The 20,906-nt window shown below is 35.5% G+C and overlaps 6 protein-coding genes across 7 annotated transcripts; 3 read left to right on the top strand and 3 right to left on the bottom strand.

Moving 5' to 3' along the window:
* Window positions 1-55: 55 nt before the first annotated feature.
* Window positions 56-1,655, bottom strand: LOC120257657 (glycosyltransferase family protein 64 C3). The gene has a single exon (XM_039265092.1). The coding sequence runs from the start codon at window positions 1,138-1,140 to the stop codon at window positions 148-150; it is 993 nt and encodes a 330-aa protein (XP_039121026.1). The 5' UTR covers window positions 1,141-1,655; the 3' UTR covers window positions 56-147.
* Window positions 1,656-2,076: 421 nt separating this feature from the next.
* On the bottom strand, window positions 2,077-2,831 carry LOC120256119 (auxin-responsive protein SAUR50-like). Its single transcript, XM_039263897.1, has one exon. The coding sequence runs from the start codon at window positions 2,748-2,750 to the stop codon at window positions 2,298-2,300; it is 453 nt and encodes a 150-aa protein (XP_039119831.1). The 5' UTR covers window positions 2,751-2,831; the 3' UTR covers window positions 2,077-2,297.
* Window positions 2,832-4,934: 2,103 nt separating this feature from the next.
* Window positions 4,935-5,303, top strand: LOC120251385 (auxin-induced protein X15-like). Its single transcript, XM_039259919.1, has one exon. The coding sequence runs from the start codon at window positions 4,935-4,937 to the stop codon at window positions 5,301-5,303; it is 369 nt and encodes a 122-aa protein (XP_039115853.1).
* Window positions 5,132-8,789, bottom strand: LOC120256109 (RNA pseudouridine synthase 3, mitochondrial). Its single transcript, XM_039263886.1, has 10 exons — window positions 8,489-8,789; window positions 7,747-7,818; window positions 7,415-7,573; window positions 7,215-7,262; window positions 7,052-7,132; window positions 6,820-6,936; window positions 6,388-6,489; window positions 6,036-6,194; window positions 5,535-5,935; window positions 5,132-5,272 (listed from the first exon to the last, which is right to left on the bottom strand). The coding sequence occupies exons 1-9, from the start codon at window positions 8,786-8,788 to the stop codon at window positions 5,561-5,563; spliced, it is 1,413 nt and encodes a 470-aa protein (XP_039119820.1). The 5' UTR covers window position 8,789; the 3' UTR covers window positions 5,132-5,272; window positions 5,535-5,560.
* A 5,317-nt stretch (window positions 8,790-14,106) lies between these two features.
* On the top strand, window positions 14,107-17,968 carry LOC120282377 (probable mitochondrial adenine nucleotide transporter BTL1). 2 transcript variants are annotated; one of them, XM_039289186.1, is made up of 6 exons: window positions 14,107-14,406; window positions 14,553-14,749; window positions 16,083-16,177; window positions 16,368-16,701; window positions 17,167-17,404; window positions 17,480-17,968. In XM_039289186.1, the coding sequence occupies exons 2-6, from the start codon at window positions 14,582-14,584 to the stop codon at window positions 17,728-17,730; spliced, it is 1,086 nt and encodes a 361-aa protein (XP_039145120.1). In that variant the 5' UTR covers window positions 14,107-14,406; window positions 14,553-14,581; the 3' UTR covers window positions 17,731-17,968. The 2 variants fall into 2 exon arrangements, with proteins under 2 accessions (XP_039145120.1, XP_039145126.1); XM_039289192.1 differs by having other exon boundaries at window positions 14,111-14,406; window positions 14,606-14,749.
* Window positions 17,969-18,608: 640 nt separating this feature from the next.
* On the top strand, window positions 18,609-20,539 carry LOC120257668 (60S acidic ribosomal protein P3-2). The gene is made up of 2 exons (XM_039265106.1): window positions 18,609-18,872; window positions 20,113-20,539. Exons 1-2 carry the CDS (start codon window positions 18,675-18,677, stop codon window positions 20,281-20,283), a joined length of 369 nt encoding a protein of 122 aa, XP_039121040.1. The 5' UTR covers window positions 18,609-18,674; the 3' UTR covers window positions 20,284-20,539.
* Window positions 20,540-20,906: the final 367 nt, after the last annotated feature.

Genomic DNA, 20,906 nt, shown 5'->3' with positions numbered 1-20,906 from the left:
TATATATATATATATTTCTTTGAAGAGATCAATTATGTATGAACTCTCACATTGCAAATATACACACATTCATTTGACAAAATAATATTTTCCAAATCTCTTTAATAATAAATAATAGTGAATAAACTAGCGTGCTAGTTGGTACCACTAGTAATGTTGATTATCACAGTAAACCAGCTTGCCACCCTTGTTACAAAGCCCCTGCTCGCCAGCCCCTTCCACCACTTTACCATAACTGTACCTGAGAGGCATCACACCCAGCATCCAATGAAACTCTCTGATACACTCTCCTCGCCTTTTCCAATGATCTCTTCTGATACTCAACCCCACCCGTCTGATCTCCTCCTGGTCCTCAATCTCACCTGATATCGAGGCAGGCAACGTTCCATTGTTCCGCGGGTCACCCCAGTCCCTAACCTTACCCTGCACCAGCACCGGTCCTTCTCCTCCCTCCATCGCGGCCACGAAGTTCATCAGTATATCCTCGCAGTTCCTCTCCCTCTCCACCAATCCCCTCGCCTCCCTCAGCTCGCTCCAGCAGCTGTAACGCTGCAAGTACTCCGTTCTCAGGATCATCAGCTTCGTCAGCACGATGGAGTAGCGGTCGCGGTGGACGGTGTAGATCCAGGTCTTGGATTCGAGGTCGAAGGCGTGGGATCGAGCGAAGAAGCCGATGAGAGCACGTTCATGGGCGAGCCATTGGGAGAAGGCGAGGGCGAGGGCGTCGGGATCAGGGTCTATGTCGTCGTCGCACACGGCGACGGCGCGAGTGCGGATGGCAGCGCGGGGGAGGAATCGGGCGTTGAGGGAGCTGTCTGGGTGGCGGATTAGCGAAATCGGTGCGCCGTCGCTGGTGGGGATGGCGGCAGTTAGGGTTTCGGATGGGGTTTGTGGGTTTCCCCAGAGGATGAGGACGGCGGCGACGTAGGGTAGGGAGGAGTAGAGGGTGGTGAGGGAGCGGAGGAGAGGGAGGCGGTGCTCTGAGTAGCCGCTGATGAGGACTGTGAGGCGATCGGGCCGGAGTGTTCTCGGATCCGGGAGGGATCCGATATCGCAGTGATCGGATCCGATCGCCGTGGCAGCGGCGACGGTGAAGAGATGGAGAGCGACGACGATGATGGAGATTGGTTTTCGGATCATTTGCACGCAATCGGAGGCGGATCAGAGAATGGATCCGATACCATTCTCGCAGGTATACGTAGTACATAGATATAAATATTTATTTACATGAAGTTATAACAAAATTTTAAGAAAATTACATGACTTATGAACGAAAGAATACAACTTCATTTATTATTATTATTTTTTTAAATAGTAAGACCATTGCTAAAAATGATGAGAGTTTGAATCTTTGAGGGTGGTTAGTGGCATAATGAGTAACCCTGGGTTTTTTAATAGAGGTAAAAAATGATGAGAGTTTGAATCTCAAACAAAAATATTAACTCTGTAGGAGTTTAATTTTTATACGGTCTCAGTAACTAAAGTCTAACACATTTTAGTGGCACTGTGAGTAACTTTGGGTTTCGTGAGCGAGGAAAAAAATAATGAGAGTTTGTCTTTTTTTTTAATAAAAAAATAACAGTAAAAATCTTTCTATTGCTATGAAGTGGCAGTGACCACGAGTCCGGGAAAAATATCAAAAATGAGGTGCAATTGGAAATGAGAATAAATGGTTAGTATGTTATCATAATTGAATGTTGTCTTGATAGTTGTATTTATTATTTTCATGACAAAGGATTTGAATTTCATGTTGATTTAGAAGGAATAAAATACTTTTGATTTGAACAAATGATACGCAAGAAATTTTCTCTATTATTAATTAATTATCTCATTAATTCAGATTCACATAAAATCATACCAAAATTCCCAAACTAATTTCCTTTTTATCAACAAAAATATATAACATAATTAATTTTTTTCTCCACACTTTTATACCAAAATTAGAAAATAACAGAAAAGAAATTATATTAACAATTTTTTTAAACGACAATTAGGATTCCCTTCCAAATCCCTAAAATAAAATTTTTTTTAAAAAAAACTAAGGTTTAAACTGCAAAAGAAAAAATCACACGTTCAGCGAGAATCCCTGAACTTAAACATTAGAGATTCGAATCGCTCATTGGATGGCTTCAATGCGTATCAAACGCTAACATCCCCAATTCTTCATCACGCCACGTCATCATTCCACGTCAGCATGATCCTCCTTCCCTCCATTTACAAACACCCCCCTTAAAACTAAAACATTTATATTTTATCTTTTTTTTTTTTTTTAAACCACAAACCTCGGAAACCCTAAATCACATTCTCGCAAGCGAAAGCAGCGGGCTAGATCCGGCGGCGCAGGCAGCTTCGTCGCGGCACGAGCTTTCCACGGCCACGGCGGCGAAGAGCTCCGAGAAGGCATCGAGGCCAAGTCGCGCAAATCGGGTCTCGTCCCGATCAAGCGCCTCGACGAGCCACCCGAAGAACCCAGGATCGCAGGGGAGTGCGAGGCCACCGGCGGGTTGGAATCCATACTCCTCCTCCGCCCTCTCTAATAGCGAAGCGAAGACGGGGAGATTGAGGAACCGGGTTGGGATCTCGAACCGAAGCCGGTCCGCTCCAACGTAGACCGCCACGAACCCGGCCCGAACCGATCTCGATGAACCGTTGCCTGAGCTTGACTGGCTCGGCCATCGCCGGCGACTCAGCGATCTCCAGCGCCGTATCATTTGCTTCAGTTTGCTGATCTGGCGTATCCTTTCCACCATTTTATATAAATTTTAGAGGGAAATATATATATATATATATAATATATATAAATATTATTTATGAAATAATAAGAATGAGATGAAAATGACAGGGAGTAGGATTCAATGGGGGGTTTTTATAGACCTTTTATTTATTTATTTATTTATTTTATATTGGTTGTTTTTTTTTTGGGTTAATTATTTGGCAAGTTGTTTTTATTATTTTATTTTATTTTAGGAAATTTGAATTTTGGAAATAAAAAATGTGTTTATTAATATTTTTGAGGGATTTGGTGTTAATTGCGATGGATTCTCTTTGTGCATGTTGAGTGAATCTTGATGGATCTTTTTAAGGATCAAGTTTTGAATGATTCGAGGGAGATACACTTACTATTAATTGAATAATATTTACTAGATAACATACATTTATTTTTATTTTACTATAAAAAATATATATATATATATGAATTTTTTGTTTGATTTTTTTATTTATCAGTTTTTTTTTAGAGTCACAGACTCTAAATTAGTAGAATCGAAATATTAAAAATTTTATAAAAAAAGATAGACCGGGCGGGTGTTTGATTAAAAGCTTGGAGCAACACCCAATTGGATATAAATATTGATTTTTATATCATTATTACTACATTGAACCTTGATTCAAAGATCTAGAATGTTGATTAGTCTTTAGTCATATGTATATATATATATAGGGATTTGATGTGGGAAATAAATCTTTGAAGTAGACTTTGTTATATATCTTAAAACATAGGTTGGTGAGTCTGAGTCATGAAATTATTTTTTTTCGTTTGTTTTTTTGTTACAACCGTACATGCAACTTGGTCCTTTTGGAGGTGAAATTAGTTAAAATAAAGATAAAAGAAATTCTCTTTTGATTTTGTTCACTAGAATAATGGGGAAAGAGAGAGAGAGAGAGAGAGAGAGAGAGAGCATTTCCCAAAGTGGACATTTTAAGAGAAGCAAAGCCTCCAAAACAGTGTTGACTAATGAGTTTAAGTAAGTGATTTGAAGGAACAAGGCATTAATTAAAACAAATGAAAGGTATACTTTTTTTCTTCTTACTTCTTCTTCTTCTTCAATTTTATATTTCACATAATTCTCTATTTTTTTATTATTTATTTAAGTATGAATTTTGCTGCAGGCTGGCCTTTTTTTTTAAGAAGAAAAGAGAAAAAAAAAAATTCTTTGTATGTATTATATATTTTCACAATTTATCAGTGATAATAAATAGATCAAATTCTCAAGAAGATAAAAGAAAGAAGTAATTCGCTTATAATATTTTTTTCAATGAGAACTTAAACTTTTAAACCAACATTCTAGTTTTTTTTTTAAAGGGTTTCTTTACAAATATATACCCAATAAAGCCCAAACTTAATTATATACATGTGTGTATGTATATGAGTAATGCTAGTAATCCTGAAATAATATCCCAAATGCAACCCAGAAGATGGGGTTGCAGGGGTTGCATTCGAGATACTATTTCAAGATGGATAACATTACTTTATAATAATAATAATAATAATAATAATAATAATAATGCATTGTTATATTACTTTTAAGACCAAATTTGTTTCTTCTATTTGTCATTCAATCCAAATTAATAAATACTCAGACCATTTGATTCTAACTTGTTCTTTTCCATCACATGATTCACATCATCAAATAATAAAACCCAATTGCACTGAGTCAATGATATTAATTAAAAAAAAATTAAAATAAAACAAGATACCACAAGTTGAGGAGTACATGATCTGTGAAACCTTATTTTGTCTTCCAAGCAAAAATATTTTTTTAGTTGCAAGAACCAATTAAAGGACAATAACCAAACAAGTGGACTTAGACAAAGTCCAATTCCAATTACCCTTTTTATATATATATATATATATATATATATATATATTATTAGTTTGGTACCATCTTCTAATCAATAATTACTAAGCATTGTCCTTAAATAGCTTCACATTAATCTCCTCAAAGCCCATCCTTAAAATCAGGAAAATAAAAGGAGACTTTTTTCTAGCAAACAAACTCCCAAAACTCCTCCATCAATCCTTGATGAAGGATTTGAGAGCTCTTTCATTTATTCACTTCTTCTTCTCATCAATGGCTTCTTGTACCTCATTATTCTCTTCTTTATCAGCCTCAATGAAACAGAAGTAACAACCATTGCCATTTCAATTCAGCTAAATGATGATGATGAGCTTAATCAAGGTGCCAAAACTAAGGGCCTTGTCATTGAGGGGGAGAAGAGCCCAACATGAGGATCTTCATGCAGCTTTGTTACTTGGAAAGTTGGACGCTAGCGGAGACCGGAGAAACATGGAGGTGCCAAAAGGGTGCTTGGCAGTGTATGTAGGAGAGGATTTACGAAGGTTTGTGATACCGGCGAGCTATCTTTGCCAGCCGGAGTTTCGGGCATTGATGGAGAAGGTTGCGGAGGAGTTTGGCTTTGAGCAGACCGGTGGCCTTCGCATTCCGTGCAATGAGGAAGCATTTGAGGAGATCCTTCATGTCTTGGGGGAACACTGTCGCAAGGAACAAGAAGAAGAAGAATAAGAAGAAGGACGACAAGAGTCCTACATGGACTATAGGCTAAACAATCCATTTGAATTGATGCATTTGATGATGATGACAATTGAAACAAAATTCCATCTTGAATCTTGTAATTTATTAGTTTTTTTTTTCTCCTTCTGAAGAGATTTTAGTACAATACTGACTTTGCTGCTAACTCAAATCAAGCAGTTTATCGATAAATATTAACTTGATATTGAGAAGAAGAAATCATACTTGTATGCCGAGATTCGAAGAATTGGTCACACCAAGTAGGATGACATAAGGTTCCAGCTTATTTTCATGTGAGATGGCATCGGTGCTACGAAACGGAGAAGGTCTGGCTTGTGAGAGGCCCATGCCTGACCCTCATCATGCCATTTGCCTGAATTATCTAGGAACTTTGCAATGTTAGGGATGACCATTTCCCGACAGTGTAGGTGCAGCAGGGGGACCTTGGATAAGACGCTTCCCTTTTGAACCTCCAAACCTTCGGGCCTTCGTAGTTTGTAAGGTTTTCCAGAGAACGGTTCGTAGTCCACTCGCTCCATATTCTTCCACCTCTGGTGCACAAACCATCCATATTTGTAATCCCCAACAATAGGAGTTCCAAGTGCTTCAGCACAGTGGACTCGGACCTGCAAGACATCAAACATAATATAAAACCGGTGATCAAAGTAAGTACAACCTGGTTCAATATGATAAAAATAGCATGAATCTCCGTAACATTTAGATTACTTGATGTTTCCGACTCGTAAGTGGTCGCAACTCTAACCATGAGCAACCATTAATAGTTGGTCCAAGCACTCGATACTCAGTTAGAGCTTCTTGAGAAGCATTGACGCCGGAAGGGTGAGCCAAAATGATTCTCTCTGCTTTTCCATCATTGAGAAGCACCTACAAGATGAAAGGCCAAAAAATTTCAATTACAGCGAATCACCGGTACATCATAAAAAGTTCTTGAATCTGTGATTAAAGGTCTAAGAGAAACAGGGCCTTTGCAAGTAAAGCCATGGGTTGATGATCCTGCATAAAAATCCATCTTTTTCTTGTAAATAAGGAAATAAAACCAGAAAACAAAAGGAAATACCTTTGACAATGGAGCAGAAATAATGCCTTGTTTTTCTTTTGGGCAGCCAATGACCAATGCCCAATACCTCTGAAGAGTTGCTTCACATGCATCATTCCAAGTCTGAATAACCAGTCAATAGATGAATGACTTTAAAGGCAATGAAGCAAACAAATTAACCAAAAGGATGCAGAGAACACATATTTTCATACACACAGAAGATAACAGACTTAGAAATTAGCATGGCATGAAAAATTAACTTTTCCAGTAATGGTTGAAAGACAACACGCATCCGGGGTAGTCATCTTATGTATGAGGGCTTGGAAATAATTTGATGCCTTTCACAATAATTTGCAATATATAACAAAGGTAAATAGAAGAGTTATAAACCGAACAAACATTTTTCATTGGCTTATAATGTCTAACAATGAAGACAGTACATTAGTTTTATACCTGAGAAGATGATTTTGCGAAACCTATGTTACTAAACAACCAACTTAGGCGAGAAAAGCTTTCTTTCGATCTTCCCATCAATAGCAACCCACTGCTCTCTCTGTCTAACTTATGTACCTGCATGAGATTAAAAGAACATTTTACTGTCTGTGAACTAAAACACAGGAGAATCATCAAATGAAAAATGAAATATGGTATTATTTCTATGATTTTAGTCTGCCCAAAATAATACCAACTTGGGACCCTCCTCATTTCCATACGACAATGCAGCCGCGGCCAGTACATCCATGCTGTTATGAACCGGTAAGTTTCCCTGTAGAGTATAACAAAAACACAGAAAACATCAAATACTGAAAGGTCATAACTCATAAGAGAGAAGGAATAACAAGAGCAACCTTCATAGGAACTTTTGCTGGTTTGTTGAGAACAATTATAGCTGAGTCCTGAAATAAACGAATTTATAATTGATAATGCCTCAATAAGTGGAGACATCAGAGTGAACAAAATGATTGTTGTATCCTTTTCATAAACAGTTAAAAACCTATTCTCCAGAAAAGTTTAAATAACTGAAAAAAGAGATTGAGTGTTTTTATGCCTTATGCAACACAAGTCTCTGTAAATACTGTATCTCATCGGCATTGGGATGTAGAGTTTCCGTCGGTATGGTGTCATATCTCTTGGAGATTCTGGATTCTGCAACAGATACCGGAATGTAGATCTTCATGCCAGGCTCCATAACATCGTTATGCTTAATCTGCATTTAAACCAAAAAGGATCATTACCTAATGCACATAATAACTGAAGGAATTCAGATTTGTTTGAAAGGGGAAGATAACTTTCAAAGTTAAACCAGAAGAATCCAATTGGGCCATTAAAACATGGAACATGACAACAGCTATTAATCTCATGAATAACGAATTTCTTTACCTTCTTCAAGGAGTGCAGCTTCTGGCAGCCCTTGGCTGCTGAAACATCATCCTCTGAGCTTCCCACATGAACCTGATAAAAGAAAGAATGTGCACTGACTTTGAAATGCCCAAACTTCATATGTCCACTTCTAAAATCCCACTTTAGAAATTCCAAATATGGTTTTTCTCAAATCCTATCACTGTATAAAGTTACCCAAGACAAAATATCACATAAACTAGGCCATATAAATTCAACAATGCCAGTGATAAGTAGAGTGCAACATTTTATGCTCCATTTGCTAGTAGAGGTAGTATTGAATGTCCTTGTTAATAAAATTAAATGTGATTATTTCAACATCAAAATAAAAAAACCACTAATGAACAAAAATAATAAGATCACAAGTTCATCTATTCTCAAAATCCCGGTCACTCTTTGCTATATCCCCTTCATTCCGGATTTACTACCAATAAAAAAAGAAACAATCCTAAGGAACATCAATAAAACTTCAAACTTTCAATTCAATCAAGCATCTGTCAACACTCCCAATACATCTGACAAAGCAAATGAAACACAAGACCAGAATTGCAATCAGTCCGCAAGCCCAACAAAACATTCCTGAAATCTCCACACTTAAGTGGCCAAAGCCACAAAGATTTAAACTTTAATCGCGTAACCAAGTTCGTTCAACTCACAATTCATCAAATACTCTGCAACAATAAAAAAAAAAAAGATATAATTTTTATGAACCAAATAAGCTCACCAGGCCTTTGTTGAAGTGGCTCTGAATCAACACGGGCTCAACTTCGGCAAAGTAGTGCTTAATCCAGGAGATGGCGGTGACCTTTCCGGAACCGGAGCCTTGTTTCCGGCCGGGAAGGGGGTTCACGCCGGAAGACGGAAAGGGTGGGAGGGAGAGCAGCTGCCTAGGCTTAGGCCCCTCCTTGGGTGGGCCAAGGCGGGCGATGTTGTTCTCCACTCGGATTACCGGCTCCACCGCCGCCGATCGCGGCGGCGCGAGCCGGGAGAACCACCGTGCGGCGGCGGCCCCGGTGCGGATCATCCTCGCGGATCCGATAATGCTTTGCTGACCTTGATGAAGATATAATGGATCCTGAGATTGAACCCGTACCCGTTACCGGGTTTTCTGGATCCGACCCGATAAAACTTTAGCTTCATTTCTAAATTAGGGACTAATCAGCCAAATATTTTTAGATTAATTTAAATCATGATTAATTTGTGAAATCAAAAGCTTAACGGAAAACATGTGTACTTTATATCCAAAGATTATTTTATACAAAGTATTTTTTTAAAAAAATAATATATAATTAGCAATCATACACAGAAGCAACTTTTTGCTTTTTTTTTAAAAAAAAAATTATTTATCTATTTAATTTATTAATTTATTTATAAAAATGGCAAGTGTTGTTAAATGAACCAGTACAGAGATTGAGGTTCACAAGTTACAGTGGCTTAATAACTCTGTAAAAATAAAATAATTATTTTTCAAAAAATATATGGCTTAATAACTCTGTAAAAATTCATCACAAAGTTTCATTTTATTATGAGTTTAGGGTTATTTAAAAAAAAAATTATTAGTGGACTATCATTGATTTCATAAATGATACTCTCTTTCGTTCCTTTTTATATCTCATATACTAAAAATTTAGTTATTTCACAAAATTTTATAAAAAACTAATATTTTTTTAAAATTACCCCTAATTTATATCTACATATTTCTCTCTCATATTTAATTTCAAAAGAAAAAAAATTGAATAAAACGTTCAGGGTAATTTTGAAAAAAAAAATAAATACTTATGTTAAAAAATGACAGATAAAAAAAACATGAATTTGTGATAGACAAAAAAAAGAAGGAATGACGGGAGTAGTTGCCTTTAACGTTGAATCCGATTCACAATTAGTGATTCTTGGGTTACAACATTCAGATCAGGACAGAAGTTCTCTATTAGATGTAGTGGTGGGTGGTTGTATAGAATTATCCAAGGCCTTTCGTAACATTAGATTTATTTATTAAAAAAATAAAAATAAAAATAAAAAATAGGGAAAATTACTTATAAGTCCCTAAGAAGTTTTAAACTTCCTGTTTAGTCCCTCTGATTTTTTCATATTCCAATAGATCTCTTCCTTTTTTCAGCCAAATTTTTTTTAGTCCCTGGTGTAAATTCTGTCAGTTAAGTGGATAGAAAATGTCACAAATGCCCATGTGAGATGAAAAAACAAAAGATGGATGAAATTTTCCCTCCAAGTCATGTCACATTAAATGTGATGTATTGTCAAATCTTGTTTGAAACTCCTTTGTCAAAATTTGTCTTTTTCACTCCTTTTTCTTCTCATTCTTCTTCAACTTCTTTTTCATCTTGTTTGAGTTGGCGGTGGAAAATATCAACTCTTCAACCTCTATCTTGTTTGGGTTATCGGTAGAGAATATCAAGATGTAAGTTTTTAATTTTTCTTCTTCTTCTTCTTCTTCTTCTCTTCTCCTTCTTCATGCTTTCGTGAATGTGAAATCTTACAAGCTTTTTAAAATTTCATGCCGGTGGAGAATAACTTCTTCTTTTTCATCTTGTTTAGGTTGCCGGTGGAGAATATGACGATTAAGTTTCTTTTTTATTTATTCTTTTTCTTCTTTTTCTCCTTTATGCTTTCATGGATGTGGAATCTTACAAGTGCTTTTTGAAATTTCATATCGGTGGAGAAATATCAACATATAAGTTTGCTCCTTTATTTCTTCTTATTCTTGTTGTTGTTGTTGTTGTTGTTGTTGTTGTTGTTGTTCTTGTTCTTCTTCATGCTTTTGTGGATGTGAAATCTTACAAGCTTTTTGAAATTTCATGTAGGTCACATCAACAATGGAAAAATTTTATGCTATGGTGCGATACAAAGAAGAAGGAAGTGTGCTTCAATTCATGGTCTTAAGTTCATGGGAGACAGTTATGTCTGAGATATGCATGTGTTGGCCCCTGGATGTTTCTCAAGTGAGAATGAAGTTCATGACGCCTGACTTATACAAAACGCTTTGCCCAATTAAGTTTGACATGGACTTTTAACGCATGTGCCATACATACCATATTTTCAACAAATTTGTCGTGGACATTACCATCGAGGAAGTGAATGGGTCTTCGGATGAAAACTCGAGTTCCTTGCTTCCATCGTAATACAACAATAATTGTTATTATTGGTTACATTTCATTTATGTGTTATTGTGTATTAGACGTCTTTCCTGTGTATTACAATCATTCCGTATGTATTACAATTATTTCTTATGTATTATTATTATTTCCTGTGTATTAAATATGTTTCCTGTGTATTATTAATTGTTCCTGTGTATTAAGTAATGTTCATGCGTATTTTGTTGATTTTTGTTTATTGCCATGCATGGAGTTTTTCTCAGATAGCATGAACTGCAATGACGATACTTTTCTCTCCCAACATCCTCCTTCTGGGGTGCTCAATATTGCTGGGTGTTCCCAAACATATGATGAGTCGATATTAAAAGTAGGTCAACCGTTTAAGAATATAGACCACTTCAAAGATTGCCCATGGCGCACAATTGAAAGACAAAATTTTGACTTTACTTTTGCTGTTTGTTTGTTGGGGTTCAAGCATGGGTGCATGCTATTACTTTTTATTGAGGAAACTCATTTACTGGAAAAGTATGGTGGGATTGTCTTAGGGGCATCAACCAAAGATAGCAATGAGGATCTGTTTTATGTAGCATTCGCTATAATCAACAACGAAATTAATGAAAACTGGACTTGGTTTCATGCCTTGTATGGTAAGAAAACTATGATAAAATTATAACATTTATCTCGAATCAATCCAAGGGTCTAATTAATGTCATGGCGTGAGTCTTCCCGTCATCACTGTATGATTATTGGCTACGACACCTAGAGGTGAACTTTATGAAGACCAACACTAAACTCGAGAAATTATTGAGAAAGTAGTGTTGGTCAATAATCGTCAAAATTATGTACGTGCATACATCAAAAGATCATGTAATGCAGTCATTGTGGACTGGGGGGGCTATTCATAATGTGAGTGGATGTTATTTGTTTTTATTTTTTTCACGAACTATGTATATTTTGATGTTGTGTAGTTGAATAGGTACCAGTGTATTAATTTCCTTTCTTGTGTATGGTTTCCATCTTGTATGTAGCAATTCCATTCCCTGTGTATTATTTCTGTTGAGTGTGTAGTATTTTTATTTTCTATATATTATTTCAGTTTGGTGTGTGTTATTTTTGTTTATTATGTATTGAGTCTATTTCATGTGTATTAACTTCGTTTGGTGTGTATTATTTATGTTTCCTGTGTATTCTCTGTATTTTCCTGTTTAGTATTCCATTTGATGTGCATAATTTGCTAAGTACATTTCGGATTTACGACCGATTTTGTAATAACAAACAACAATGTTAGTCACTTACAAACAACAAGAAAAAAAAATGACAAACAACAAATTTTTGCCGATCATTAGGACGAGAGCCTCCACAACATCATCGGGGACATGTTGTTTTCCTTCGAGGAAGACGAAGAGGTTGTCACAGATGGTATACCCATAGTCATTCCTCCAAATGACAGAACTGTATAAAATTATTACACATGAATCAATCAGAATATATATGAAACAAATATGCTACATACGAAATGTATATTATACACAGGAACGACATATGTTACACATGAAATAATAAATATACACATTAATAGGTAATCATTACACAATAAAAGTTAAACCTACACATGAAATCATAATATTACACATATGTTTCATAAACACAGTTTATTATTAAAAATGCATAACACACAAAAAAATGCTTCCTTTGCCAGTTTTATCCTTCCTCAAATCGGTGAAAGACTCAAGTAGTATGTCAACAATGCGCAATGCATCCTCTTCCCCTTCTAAGACATTAGTTGATCGGGATGCTGTTTCTCCAGGGGTTTTCTTTTGTGGAGGGACCCTCTTCCTTGGGGCTCTCTTCGATGCAGCTTTCTTCGGTGAGGCTCTTTTCGGGCGAGATCTCTTTGAACATGATCATTTTAATTAATTATGAAATAATAATAATTAGCTATTATTTAAATCCATCTCAATTTTTAGAAAAAAAATCACTTTAATTTGGAAAAATAAATTCAAATTTACTACCATCAAAATCAAGAAAAGCTTAATGTGTACCGTTAGTAAAAAAATATCCTGCATTTACCAATTCTTGAAAATTATAAAAAAATCAAATTACAAATACAATAATTCTTAAAATTGTCGGAAAGCTTAGTATATATTTTGGATTTTTATGAATAATGGTATGGTTAGATATGAAATGAAGTTTTTTTATAAAGTTGAATAAATCATAATTTTATTAATAAAAAAATTACAACAAAAAAGTACACAAAAAAAAACAAGAAGGTAGCATGATAAGAAAGAAGCAAAAAAATTGAGATATATCATTAGTAGTAATTGGTATTTTTTACAAAATAAAATAAGTTTTATTTAAAAATATTTAAAACAATTAAACAAAATCTCTTTCTATTTTACTAGCGGTGATGGGTCTCCTTATAAAATAAAATAATTTTTTATTTAAATGTTTTTGAAACAATTTAAAATAAAAAATCCCAACGTATGCACAAATTGACAAAATGCATATAAATAAAAAGAAAAGCTTCTAAAAAGTGATCTTATCATTTATCAAACTGTGATGCAAAAAAAAAGTGAAAGTCCATAGAGTTTTTTTAATAGTTTTAATTAAGTTAAATAACTTTATTTTAGAATTATAAAAGAATTATTATCTATTATATAAGTGTGTTAATTAATTATAAAATAATAATTAAACATTATTTAAAACTATCTTAATCTCTAAACAAATTTAAAATACTATAAATTTTAAAAAATAAATTTTAAATTTATTATCTTAAAAAAAAAAAAAATCAAAGTTTCAAATTCAATTTTTCAGATGACAATAATTGTACTTTGAGGTCATTTTCTTTTTAGAATGAGGTTGAGAAGATGGGAAATTTGATAAGAGATATTGAGGTCATTTTCTGACCCATGTAACGACTCCACAACCTCCGTTACTTGCAAATGGGCTGAAGAAGAAAAAAACTTAAAAAAAGAGAGACTTTTAAGGGGTCTCAATACTTGCAAGGATTTATTGGGATTATGCAAACTATAAAAGGATTTTTGGGGTACTTTCATGTAAAAAATATATATTTTTTTTTATTCCAAAAAAGCAACATATAAAAATATATATATATAGTGACAAGAAGGGCATTAACATTATTATAACATTATTATTGTTATACATATCCCATAACATTGATTGTAACATTATTGTTGATATGTCGAGTCACCGCCAGTCAACGTAGGCCAACACTGGTTCGTCGCCAAAGTTCACCATCAAAATTAATGCTTGATTCATTCCTAAGTCTTCTACTATATATTATATAAACAACCCTCTTTACCCACTCCTCCTTTCTCTCTTCGCCGCGCCTCCGCGTAGCTTGGCTGCTTGGCCAAAAGGTCTGATCTTGTCGGGCCTAAACCCTAGTCGAGTGGCGCGCAAGGGATCGCAGGATCGCATTCAAAGGTGTTGCCTTTTGGAAAACTAGAAGAAAAATCTCTTGGATAGATCCAAACGTGCTGGGAAACATCGCTTTCCCTTGAGAAAACAGGTCGGGAAAAAGGGGCAAAAATATCTGTTTTTGATTTGTATTTGTGTTGATTTCTCGGTGGATAGTGTTTAGAGTTCAATAAAGTTTCAGTTTTTTTTTGTTTTTACTTTTGGTTCTTTGAAAAAGTTGGCTCTTTTTTTATTAAGTCTGAGAATTCCTTTGGAGATCGGGATTGATGGATTTGGGATTGGAATCGCAGAAGAAGAAGAAGAAGGATTTGTGGGTTGTGGAAGATGATTGCGAGGTGGTGATGATGGGGTTGCCTAACGCTCTTGAGGTTGCTGATAAGAATGGAGCTATGGAGTTCCGTGTCCGACTCCCTAACGTCGGTGAAGCGATGAAGGTGCATGATCCTGTCTCTCTTCCTTTCTTTTGCTTTTTCTCGTGTTTTTAATTTTTTTTTTTTGTTCGATGTTTTCTATGTCCAATTGCTTTTTTTATTCTCTTGTTTATTTGGTTGAGATATATTTTTTTTTTTATTTTTGTTTTTTTTCTTTTGTTTCTACTGTATAGTTGATGTTCTTTGTTGTTTACTTTTTCCTCTTTGTGATTACTGTATATGTTTGGATAGATATTGATTGCGTTTGTAATATTTTATGTGTTTTTAGTTTGCTCTTCAAATATAGAGTGATGTTATATTCGATCGAAAGAATGTGCATTCATTTGCTTGGTCCTGTTTTTCATTTTAAGTGTCCACAAACTAACGGAGTTTTCAGTGTAGAATTCAAACTATTATAACACCACACTGTCACTTTCTATCAATGCGCTTTCGGAGTTATATTGTTTTAACTGATAAATTTTAGTTTGGTCCTCCATCTAGTGAGTTTTTAATCACACTGATCACAGCATTTTCGTCTGTTTTTATTGCTATGTGATCATTTCCTACTCTCATTTTTATGCTTTTAGTAGATCCTAGAATTTCACTTGAAATCCTAAACGTATGGGAAATTTTTTTCATCCTGTGTTGATTCCCAAAAGATATAGGAACTATTACACTTTCATTGTTTGATTCTAAAATTAGAACCAGAGTGTTGAAAAATTATCATCTTGTGGAAAGAGCTTCCTTGAAGGAATTTTTTATTATTGCTTTGAGAAAAAACAAGTGGCAAAGGCATCTTTGAGGTCGAAGTCTGTGAAGTATGCTGGTTTGGATGTTATTTTATTTTTGACAAAGCCAATACTGGGAGCTATTTTTATTAACATGAACTTCTTTTATTGTTATAAGATACTAATGCCTTTCTTCTGGATTTACTCATATTACTTTTTTAATGCTATTTATCAAAGTAATGTTTGGAGTTGACAAGAACTCAAGCATGTCAAGTAGTAGAGGAAATAAATTTATCTGCAAGCAAAAATACTTTGCAGTTGCTACAATAATAAAGCAAATTCTGTGTTCTTTCTGTTTATAAAATCAGATGAAACAACACACACACACACACACACACACACAAGTCTTTGCTTTCCATCTTCATGTCTCAATGTCTGTGTCTGTTGTCCTTCCAATGAGGCAGTTTGGTCAGTTTCATCAAGCCTTTGCTTTGCATGCTGATCTCAAAGTTTATATTATCCCTAGATAATTTTAGTTGCTTTCCAAGCTTTGAGCATGGAACTGTGTATGATCTTTGAATAGCGAGGCATGATTTTCTTGGTTTATAGTGGTGTTTGTAATGCTGCAGAATGCTTTGAGATGCAGAGAAGTTGGAGAATTTATTAGTGGTGCCTTAGCTGGTGCGATGGCCAAAGCTGTTCTTGCTCCTCTCGAGACAATCAGGTGTGCTGCTATCACTCCCCTTAAATATTGTCCCTCTGTTCTCTTCATGACATTGTGTTCTGACAGTTTTTGGGCTTTTGCACTGTTGTTGTCTTTGGTATTTTGTCCTGTATCACTGATATTTTTGTTAATCTGGCCATTAATAGCTTTTCCAAGGTAATATCTGATACTTAAGGGGCTGGATTTGCAGGACGCGAATGGTTGTTGGAGTTGGATCTAAACAAATTGTGGGAAGCTTTGTTGAGGTTATTGAACAGCAAGGTTGGCAAGGTCTGTGGGCTGGAAACACCATCAACATGCTCCGTATAATACCTACCCAAGCAATAGAGTTTGGTACTTTTGAGTTTGTAAAACGGGAAATGACAGCAGCACAAGAGAAATGCAAAAAAGAAGGTTGCCCTATGTTGCAGATTGGTCATATCAATATTGATCTCTCCTTTCCATGGATCTCCCCGGTTGCTGTTGGTGGTGCCGCTGCGGGCATTGTGAGCACTCTCGTGTGTCATCCTCTTGAAGTTATCAAGGTGATAAATTGAAATATATTTTGTGAAATTTTAAAATCCTTCATTAACTGCATTAATCAAAATTTTATGTTTATATTTCCTAGAGGCTACAGTGCTCTTCTTTGCGTATTAATTGGCAGTTTTTAATATACTTAGATCCATATGCACCACATTAACTGTTGTGGCTATTAATTAGTGTAGTACACCCTTCAGATCAATATTTATCAAATTAACTCTTTGAGGCTGTTAGTTAGTCTTATACGCCCTCTTATGGGTACTAATCTATTTTAATTAGTCACATTGTTCGTAAACCAAATATACTAAACTCTGATACCACGGTAGATATAAATTGAATATATTATTTGGGCTTCATTTAACCTTAATGCTCAAGCTAATATAATGAGGTATCCAATGCTATTTAGTAAATTAACCATTGTGGGGTTATTAGTTAGTCAAATAGTTATCTCAGTATTATCCATGTGACAGGATCGCTTGACTGTGAATCGAGATCTTTACCCCAGTATCAGCCTTGCCTTCCGCAAAATCTACAAGGATGATGGGATCGGTGGCTTTTATGCTGGCATTTCACCAACTCTCATCGGCATGCTTCCATACAGCACATGCTATTATTTCATGTATGAAACAATCAAGAAATCTTATTGTCAGGCGAAGAACAAGAAATCATTGAACCGTGCGGAGCTTCTAATTGTCGGGGCTCTATCAGGTTGGAATTTAATGCTTATGCAACCCGTATTTCCTGTCACAGGTGTTTACTCTGCCCCCGTATTTTTCATAATAGGTCTGACTGCAAGCACAATTAGTTTTCCATTGGAAGTGGCAAGGAAGAGGCTGATGGTCGGGGCCCTGCAAGGGAAATGCCCGGCCCACATGGCCGGGGCTCTGGCGGAGGTCATCCGCGAGGATGGCCTGCTCGGCCTCTACAGAGGCTGGGGCGCTAGCTGTTTGAAGGTCATGCCAACATCCGGTATTACATGGATGTTCTACGAGGCATGGAAGGAAGTTTTGATCGGCAATAAACCATATTTATAGGTTTCAGGAGGGAGATTAGAACTATTGAAGGAGTAGACAAAGGCTCCATCATCCTCAGCTGACAGGAAAATTTTATGAGTTCAGCGAGATGATAATTTAGTTTTGATCTAACAAGGCATCTTTCTTTTTGAGAGGGAAAAAAAAGATTGAAATAAGTGATTTGAATTCTTGACAGAGTGTTTATGAATGCTGTTGTTTTCATCATTTTATTCTTCAAAATGTGAGCAGACCTTGAGTATGATGAATTGGTTGAGCTTGGTTTACAGTTTCTTTGGTTTTTTCAGCAGTCATTGGGAAGTCAAGCGAATGAGCAAGAGGTCTATTGGTATTCGGGGTTTTGCAAGATTTTTTTGCAAATGATAAAAATCCGGTTTATTGGTGATGACACACTTCTGGGAGTGTGAGTAATGGTTGTGCACATGTTTTATCTAATTTGTTTCATTGAAACTTGAGTATGCCCGTGTTTTCTTTAGTGATTTAACCACTTATCGTGAAGTCAATTATATTTTTATTTAAGAAAAGTATGCCATTTTTGTGTCTGGTAGCTTGATGGAAGGGGTTTTTTTTTTTTTCTTAACTCTATTATAGATATAAATATATGGCTAAATATATTAAAATAAAAACTTTATTTTATTCAGGTAAAATATAAACATATAATCAATCTACCAAGATACGTATGAGTGTTATGTTAGAGGAATAGAAGCTTGCTAAAATACCCAGTTTTGCTAATTACGTTTTGATAAAAAGTGTGATTAAGAGGAGGAGTTGTATTACAAATAACAAAAAAAAGAGAGGTGTAATATGCAAAATGAACAGATAAGGGCATTTTAGTCCAATTGTATTTCAGAAGAATGTTATATATTGTGATGAAACGAAGGTTAGGGTTTTCTCAGCTCTAGGGTTTCGAAGTCCATCGCCGCCGAAGAGAAGAGAAGAGAGGAGCCATGGGCGTGTTCACCTTCGTTTGTAGGAAGTCCGGCAGTGAATGGAGTGCCAGCCAGCTCTCCGGTGACCTAGAAGGATCGGCGTCCAGCACCTTCGACCTTCAGCGGAACCTTGTTAAGACTGTCCTCGGCGTCGACTCCTCTGGCGGAGTCCAGTCCTCCTTTTCCCTTGTTACCCCCTCTTCCGCCGTCTTCCAGGTCTTTTCTCTCTCTGGTGGTCAAATAAACTTATGGAAATGTGTAGGATTTCTCATGGTTATTGTATAATAATTCAATCTTGGTATTCAATTTGACTATATTTAGTGTTCTAATTCTGAAGGGTAATGCTTCTTTTGTTGTATGATTATGGAAAAACCTCTATTACAAAAACGGAATTTTTAGGCTTTTATCTACGATATAAAAGTATTATACCTGAATTCAATGATGTATAACATCTTGAATTACTTATTAGGTTTTGGTAGCGTTGCTAGCGCACGTTCTGATATTAATTAAATCCATATGGAGAATTTGTTTCATGCTATGACACATTTAGTTTTGATTGGTATTGTATGCAATGCTAATTAGGCTGCATTCTCTAAAATTCATATATGATACAAGTTCATCTATCTCCTTTGCTTGTGGGATATAATCCTTGGATGGTTCTGATGTAGTATCCAAGCTTCCTTTTTTCTTCCGCTAAACCGTAAACTGAATCTTTTGAGTTTATGTCTGTAGTTATGCCTTTAATTTTGATGTATCTATAAATTTTAGACTTACTTTATGTTTATCTTTGTTGGAATACTCTCTGGATGGAATATCATGTTAAACACTTGGAACTTAGGTGATCATATTGTCTCAAACACTTGAAGCCTTTAGGCGCTTACATTGTCAATTATCAAAGACCTTCGGAGTAGTTTCTATCTCCAAGCTTCCATTTTTGCTGCACTAAGCCTTGAACTGAATCTTTTGAGTTGATGTCTGTAGTTATGCTTTAAATCTTGATGTATCTATGAATTTCGAACTTTTGTATGTCTATCTTTGTTGGAGTACTCTCTGGATGGAATATCATGCTAAACACTTGGAATTTTAGATGATTATATTGCCTCAGACACTTGAAGCCTTTAGGCGGTTACATTGTCAATGATCAAAGATCTTTGGAGTAGTTTCTATCTCCAAGCTTCCAATTTTGTTCCACTAAGCCTTGAACTGAATCTTTTGAGTTGATGTCTGTAGTTATGCCTTTGATGTCGATGTATCCATGAATTTAAAACTTTTGTATATCTTATCTTTGTTGGAATACTATTTGGATGCTACAGATGGAATGCCATGTTAAACACTTGAAACCTTAGGTGATTATATTGTCAATAATTGAAGTTCTTTGGGTTCATATCTTTCATCCTAAAAAGGGTCTAAATTTCTTAAGTTGTGTGTATGGTAAATGATATAAATTGTGATTCAGGTTATTGTTGGCGGAGGTGGTGGCGGAGGGTTCATTGCCAGTGGTGGTGCAGCTGCTGCTGGGGCAGGCGGTGGTGCTGCGGCTGCTGCTCCTGAGGCACCTCCTGCAGAGGAGAAGAAGGAAGAGAAAGAAGAGAGCGATGACGACATGGGCTTTTCTCTCTTCGATTAATTTCTTCATTTATCGGCCCGCCAGCATTAGGCGATACTATGGTTTTGCAAGCTTTATTTTGTTCTTGATAATATGTTTCGAAACTCAACCATCAGAACTTTGTTCTATTATAAATTAGGGATTTGATTGCATTGTGGTTTTACCTTTTTTGAGTGATTGTCTTAAGTTTCCTGCTTCTTTTTGTGTCTTACTTCACCAGGTTTGATTTACAAGTTTGAACTGTGAACTGGAAATAGAGTAATCAATTTTAGTTGAATGGTTATCTCAATCTGATTTGGTCTTAGTGTGAGAACTAAAATTTAAAATTAATTCAACTATAGTGCTCTTCCCTCCCCTTTTTACATGATTTTTTGTTTGAAAGGTGTATAATATTATTATTATTATTTATAAATTATTCATTGATTTTCTAAATAAAACCAGGTTATTCAAACCACTGAATGATATTGAGGGTTTTCACTTCCTTCACATGTGTTCCGTTAGTGGTGATATTAAGCTCGATAATTTTTTTTTTTAAATTTCCAATTTTCCATAAAAAAAAAAAAATTATAATTAATGCTTTTATTTCTTTTAAAACTTTTATATTACATTATAAAACTCTGAACATTTCTCATGTTGATGATTAA

The sequence above is a fragment of the Dioscorea cayenensis genome, chromosome 3, assembly GCF_009730915.1.
Source record: "Dioscorea cayenensis subsp. rotundata cultivar TDr96_F1 chromosome 3, TDr96_F1_v2_PseudoChromosome.rev07_lg8_w22 25.fasta, whole genome shotgun sequence".
Taxonomy (NCBI): domain Eukaryota; kingdom Viridiplantae; phylum Streptophyta; class Magnoliopsida; order Dioscoreales; family Dioscoreaceae; genus Dioscorea; species Dioscorea cayenensis.
This window is presented reverse-complemented; position numbering and strand designations above follow the sequence as displayed.

Excerpts from the sequence above, each read along its gene's own strand:
- LOC120256109 (XM_039263886.1), bottom strand. The coding sequence starts at position 8,788 with ATGATCCGCACCGGGGCCGCCGCCGCACGGTGGTTCTCCCGGCTCGCG. Across the intron at positions 7,263-7,414 it reads AGAGACTTGTGTTGCATAAG|GACTCAGCTATAATTGTTCT; the intron begins GCATAAAAACAC and ends CGTTTATTTCAG. Across the intron at positions 6,937-7,051 it reads ATGAGGAGGGTCCCAAGTTG|GTACATAAGTTAGACAGAGA; the intron begins GTATTATTTTGG and ends AATCTCATGCAG.
- LOC120257657 (XM_039265092.1), bottom strand. The coding sequence starts at position 1,140 with ATGATCCGAAAACCAATCTCCATCATCGTCGTCGCTCTCCATCTCTTC.
- LOC120251385 (XM_039259919.1), top strand. The coding sequence starts at position 4,935 with ATGATGATGATGAGCTTAATCAAGGTGCCAAAACTAAGGGCCTTGTCA.
- LOC120256119 (XM_039263897.1), bottom strand. The coding sequence starts at position 2,750 with ATGGTGGAAAGGATACGCCAGATCAGCAAACTGAAGCAAATGATACGG.
- LOC120282377 (XM_039289186.1), top strand. The coding sequence starts at position 14,582 with ATGGATTTGGGATTGGAATCGCAGAAGAAGAAGAAGAAGGATTTGTGG. Across the intron at positions 14,750-16,082 it reads ACGTCGGTGAAGCGATGAAG|AATGCTTTGAGATGCAGAGA; the intron begins GTGCATGATCCT and ends GTAATGCTGCAG. Across the intron at positions 17,405-17,479 it reads AATTGTCGGGGCTCTATCAG|GTCTGACTGCAAGCACAATT; the intron begins GTTGGAATTTAA and ends TTTTCATAATAG.
- LOC120257668 (XM_039265106.1), top strand. The coding sequence starts at position 18,675 with ATGGGCGTGTTCACCTTCGTTTGTAGGAAGTCCGGCAGTGAATGGAGT. Across the intron at positions 18,873-20,112 it reads CCTCTTCCGCCGTCTTCCAG|GTTATTGTTGGCGGAGGTGG; the intron begins GTCTTTTCTCTC and ends ATTGTGATTCAG.